Source organism: Silene latifolia, chromosome 4 (genome assembly GCF_048544455.1).
Source record: "Silene latifolia isolate original U9 population chromosome 4, ASM4854445v1, whole genome shotgun sequence".
Lineage (NCBI taxonomy): Eukaryota > Viridiplantae > Streptophyta > Magnoliopsida > Caryophyllales > Caryophyllaceae > Silene > Silene latifolia.
In genome coordinates, this window is record NC_133529.1 from 25,048,635 (window position 1) to 25,054,684 (window position 6,050).

At 46.3% G+C, this 6,050-nt stretch overlaps 1 protein-coding gene across 1 annotated transcript; it reads right to left on the bottom strand.

Annotated features, from left to right (window-relative positions):
- Nucleotides 1-209: 209 nt before the first annotated feature.
- Nucleotides 210-5,662, bottom strand: LOC141651257 (uncharacterized). Its single transcript, XM_074458976.1, has 2 exons — nucleotides 4,357-5,662; nucleotides 210-4,255 (listed from the first exon to the last, which is right to left on the bottom strand). Exons 1-2 carry the CDS (start codon nucleotides 5,660-5,662, stop codon nucleotides 210-212), a joined length of 5,352 nt encoding a protein of 1,783 aa, XP_074315077.1.
- Nucleotides 5,663-6,050: the final 388 nt, after the last annotated feature.

A 6,050-nucleotide genomic window follows, 5' to 3' on the forward strand; every position in this document is an offset into this window, starting at 1 on the left:
TTATTTTCACCATTTTGAGTGTTAATATTAGGTCGAGAACAAATTTTTCCACTTGATTGAGTTGATTTTCCATTTGATTTGTGGAGTCTTTTCGAGAAGAAATTCGTAATTGCATTTCTTGTTCCTTTTTATTTACAATCTAAAATTAAAACCCAAATAATGTGTTGTGTAATTTTTTTTTTTTTTTTTTTGAAAAAAACCATAAAGGTTTATATCATATTAAGTAAATCATGCGAAGCTACATCAACAAATTGTAGCGGGAACTCGTCCATCCAAACGCGCCTACCAATGCTCCATGGTCTAGCATGAGCAACTTCGTGAGCTAATCTATTAAAGTTTCTCCTAGAATGCGTGAAAGAAACAGAAGTAAAACGGTTACAAAAAAGTAAAATATCCTCGTAAATGATAAACAGTTCGCTTCTTCCCCTTTTCTTCTTCTTCAAAGCTTGAACGACCTCGAGACAGTCACTCTCAATGACAATGCTCCGCTGCCCCCTTATCCATGCCTCTTTGAGTCCAAGAAGGATCGCCTCTGCTTCAGCCATGGGAACCCCACAACTACCATCCCGTTGAACCGACACAGCCCACTCCATACCACCCTCGTGATCGCGACAAACCGCACCTATCCCCACTCCAACTCCCTCCATGACACCCGCGTCCACATTTACTTTCCACGTCCCAACGCATGGCCTTCCCCATCCTCCCTCCAGCTCACCAACCCTCCCATTACCTCCCCCATGGGTCTCCTCCACCTCTTGTAACGACTCCATTTCCCCCACCAAATCCCTAACACGCCTCAAGATACTCTCCTGCTCCCACCTCGCCTCCTCGAAAATGAGCTTATTGCGTTTTTCCCACAACACCCAACAAGTTGTCACAAACACTACCCTCTCCCTCGCATCCAAAACCCTTAACATACCTTCCACCCACTCCCTCACCCGCACAAACCCGACTGTCCTATCCACCTCTATACCCATGCCCTCCCAAATCCCATCCCCCCACCCACAATCCCGAACAACGTGAAGACAAGTCTCCACATTACTTTGGCATCGAGGACACGCGGTATCGACCTGCCCCATCCGAGCTGCGATATTAGCTCTAGTCGGGAGCGCTTCATTACATAATTGCCACATGAAAGCCTTGATCCTTGGCAGCACGGGAATCTTCCAGATAGCTTTCCATATCCACCTTGCAGCCGTGGAGTCAGACTGTTCACCCTCACCATTAGAGTTCCCTGCTAGAAGCCGATAACCCGACCGTACACTGTACACACCATCCTTCTCATGTTCCCAACACCAATCATCTTCACGAACCTCCTCACTCAGCCGGACTTGCAAAATTCTTTCCGCTTCAAAAGGCAAAAACAGCGACTCTATCATACCCCTATCCCACCGTCTTTCCCCTTGCACCATCAACTCCCCCACTTTCATGTTCACATCAGCTTCCCTCCGCGGGGAAATCACCCGTCTAGTCTCCGTGCCTGGTATCCAAGGGTCGAGCCATACCCTCGTGTTTTCACCTCCACCAATAGACCTCCTCAAGCCAAGTCGCATAACAATCTTGGACTCACAAATACTCCTCCAAGTATAGCTAGGATTAACCCCCAAATTAGCCTCCATAAAAGAACAAGAAGGGAAATATTTAGCTTTAAGAACTCTAGCCATCAAGCTGCCGTCCTCATTCACCAAACGCCACGCCTGCTTCGCAAGAAGCGCGAGATTGAATTTTGCAAAATCCCGAAATCCCATCCCACCCTTAGCCTTTGCCCGACACATATGACTCCAGGCAACCCAAGGTATCCTGCGTTTTCCATTGTTCGAACCCCACCAAAACCGCGAGACAATTGAACGCAATTCATCACAAAAATTGGACGGTAATTTAAACACACTCATCGCATAGGTAGGAATAGATTGGGCCACTGCCTTTATCAGAATTTCCTTACCTGCTCGGCTGAATAGCATACCGCGCCATCCTTGCATTTTGTTATTTAATTTGTCTCGAATGACTTTGGAAAGTAGCTGCTTAGAGTGGCCTATCACTGTGGGCAGGCCAAGATACTTATCGTGCTCATTCACCACCTTAACCCCGAGAACCGCTGCCACCCTTTCTTTACGCCTGGTTGTCGTCCCTTTACTAAAGCAAACCGTAGTCTTCTCTTTACTCACCAATTGCCCAGAAGCCACTTCGTACTGTGCTAAAATATTTAACACCACCCGAGCTTGGTTCTCATCTGCTTTAACAAAAATAATACTATCATCGGCAAAAAACAAATGGGAAATAATCGGGGCCTGCGGTGCAATTCGAATTCCATGAAGAGAGCCCAGCTCCACTTTCCGCCTAATCATGCTAGAGAGGACTTCGGCACAAAGAATAAAAAGATACGGCGATATTGGGTCACCTTGTCGTAAACCTCGTTCCGGAACAAAACTCACAGAAGGGGAGCCATTGATAAGAACCTCATAGGACACCGACTGAACACATTGCATAACTCTCGATACCCAATTGGCGTCAAAACCCATGACTTCGAGCACCCGTCGCAAAAAAAGCCATTCCACCCTATCGTAGGCCTTCTCCATATCGAGCTTCAACGCCATATGCCCACCACCTCCTCTAGAATTTTTCATATAATGGAACATCTCGAAAGCGATCAATATATTATCAGAGATAAGTCTGCCCGGTGTAAAAGCACTTTGATTCTCCGACACCAACTGTCCCAGGAAAAGCTTCAGTCGATTGGCGAGGACCTTTGAAATTAATTTATACAATACATTGCATAAACTTATCGGCCGAAAGTCACGCAATTTATCCGGGGCTTTCTTTTTGGGGATTAAAACAATATGAGTACTATTTAGAGAGACCGGGAACTCACCACCATTGAGGATGCCCAAGACCATTCGAGTCACGGAAGGACCAACGATGTGCCAATATGTTTGATAAAAAAGGGCATTCATTCCATCGGGACCAGGCGCCTTTAAAGGATGCATTTGGTTGAGAGCTTCAAGGACCTCATCCCCTCGATATTCCGCACTGAAGGTCTCATTCATGCCCGTCGTAACACGCCCCTGTACACCCACAAGCAGCTCCTCGAAATCCGTAGGTTTTGAAGACGTAAATAAGGAAGAAAAATACCTCACCGACGCGGCTTTAATAGCCTCAGACCCCTCCCTGGATGTTCCATCCTCCTCAACAATTCGACTAATCTTATTCTTTTGCTTTCGTTGTCCCGCTTTTCTATGAAAATACTTGGTATTGCGGTCCCCATCCTTTAGCCATAACGCCCTCGACCTTTGACGCCAAAACGTCTCCTCCTGTCGAAGCAAATGGTTAATCTCCTTCATAATTTTCTTCCTTTCTTCGACATTACACGTCGTCCTATCGCTCTCATTCAGCCATGTGAGCCGCTTCCTCTTACGCTTCAGCTCCCTGAGGATTTTCCCGATGCTAATTCCTTTCCATTTCTGGAGCTCACGAGCACACCGTGATATCGTTTCTAGCACATTCCAGTCCTCTTCCTCCCACACCCGCTTGATCGTGTCCTCACATCCCTCTTCCCCTATCCAAATCTGCTCAAAACGGAACCTACTGTTATGGGGCCGCTCCTCTTCACTCCGCCCATTCAAGACTACTTTAAGGGGAGCATGGTCCGACCATTCGCGGTCCATATGAAAAAGTTTTGCGTATGGGAAAATCTCCCTCCAGGATTCCGTCTTCATGGCCCGGTCCAAGCGACACTGTCTATTCTCCTCACCCCCTTGTCCATTGTCAAACGTAAAGGCATAGCCCACATAAGCCAGATCACTAAGCCCGCAATCATCCACAGCTTCCCGGAAATTATTCATCTGCCACTGAGCTCTAGTCCCTCCTTTCATTTCATCTGCAAATAAAATCTCATTGAAGTCCCCCACACATAACCAAGGATCCTGTGACTCAGAAGCAAGAGTTCTAAGCAGCTGCCAAGATAGATGCCTATCTTGGACCGAAGGCCAGCCGTAAAAGCCCGTCAATCTCCATTTCAAACTATCCATCTCAATATCGAAGTCCATAAAATGAACCGAAGCAGCTCGAAACACCACCTTTAAATCCTTCCTCCACATAAAAGCCAATCCCCCCGATCTACCAACGCTATCAACCTCCATACTATAAAACTCATCAAAACTAGAACTAATTTTTCTCATCTCTACACTACTCAGCTTCGTCTCGCAAAGGAAGACAAAAGCCGGGGCCTCTCTCCGGATCAAATTCCGGAGACCACCAACTGCATCGGGGTTGCCCAGCCCTCTGCAGTTGAGGCTTAAGAGATTCATTGGGCCCGGCGGGGTTGAGCTCCCTCAACCTCCGCCTCAGGTGAAAACACACCCATATCAATAAAAGGTTTCTTCGCCGCACTTTCCAGACCCTCCTCAACACCTTCCCGACCCCTCTTCGATCCCGCCCTATCAGCTATGGTGGAATCACTACCTCCACTGTTCACACTCCCCTTTTCCCTAGCAAATTTCTTCCATTTCCTCCCTTCAGCTCCTGCTCCTTTCTCCTTCCCCACACGACCTCCATCCCTGACAGTCGAAGTAATCACCCTCTCCTCACACACCATGTCATTTATCCCCCCTCCCCCAACAGTCTCATCCTGCCCAGCATTATCAGAAGTGGCCCCCGCAATACCAGCATCTTCTTCTACTCCCCCTGCCCTCGCCTGCTTATCCATGTTCTCCATATTCCCTTCCCCATTTTCCCCTAACACTATGGATGCAGAATTCCTTCGCTTAGAAGCATATGTGACTGCAATTTTTTGAAGCTTTTCTATCATTTGCTCCATTACAACCTCCTCCCTCCTTCGTTGCTCCTCCTCGAACTCCCCCAGTAAAATCCTCGCCGCCTTACCCACCGGTTCAGTAGACGTCTTTGTAACCCTCCACGGTGATGCCCGTAACCATTCACCATACTTCAACTCACCCTCCTCATAAGGTCCATCTTCACACTCCTTCTCGCCATGCCCAAGCACTCCACAGCCATAGCAAAAAGTTGGTAATCGTTCAAACTTGACCTTAAACTCAGTCGCTGCCGACCTCCCCTCTGACATACGCACCTTAACAGTCGACTTCAATGGCCTACGTACATCATGTATCACTCTAATTCGTACTGCTCTCTCTAGCTCCGGGTTTGGTAACACATCCATACTAACAAATTTTCCCAACTGTTGACCCAGATTTTTGATATTGGTCTCATTTGATCGACCTCTAATTGGTAAGTCGTAAATACGCGCCCACAAAGGGACCAGAAAGAGAGGCGTATCCGTTAATTTACCCGTAGTGCACGGATCCCCCAAACACCACATAAACTTATCGAAGTGCCAAGGCTGGCCTTCGACAACCCTATTCTTATCTCGTTCATCAGAAAAGCGAAAAGCGAAGATTTTTTCTTTAGCATCAATAACATTTCCAAGAATTGTACCTTTAGGGTTCCAAAGCTTGATCATTGTGTCAATCGCTGCTCGCACATTAATCGATTTCGAGGTCCACAAGCGCCCCACTAACATCAACTCAGACCTTTGTATCTCCCGCACATCATCACCCACGTCCCAGACAAAGCCAGAATCCCCATCTTCATCGTCTTCAAACAGAGATTGTTTACCTTCCCTTCGCCCTATTCCACTCGAACTCGCCATTAGGGCAAAAAGAAAAACGCGGCACAAAAGATAGAAAAAACAAGAAAGAGAAGATCAAAAACCGTCGCCTACGATAGGAATCTAACGTAGATGAGGCCTCGAAGAGGAGGAGAAACTAACGACGGGAATTAGACAGACCTCCTCACAGGAAACCCTAGAGGCACCATAGTTTTTTTGTTTAATTTTGATGATATTGTTTTAATGTGTTGTGTAATTAGTCTAATGAAAAAAGTGTAGAAAAAAATAAGAAGAGAGATACCAAAACATAGATCTTAACAACTTTGACGCAAAAGATACAAGGCCATAAATAATGTAGTCAATCAATTAAAGCAGAATTTATAGTCAATCAATTAAAGCAAAATTTATAGACATACATCTATTAGAAAAA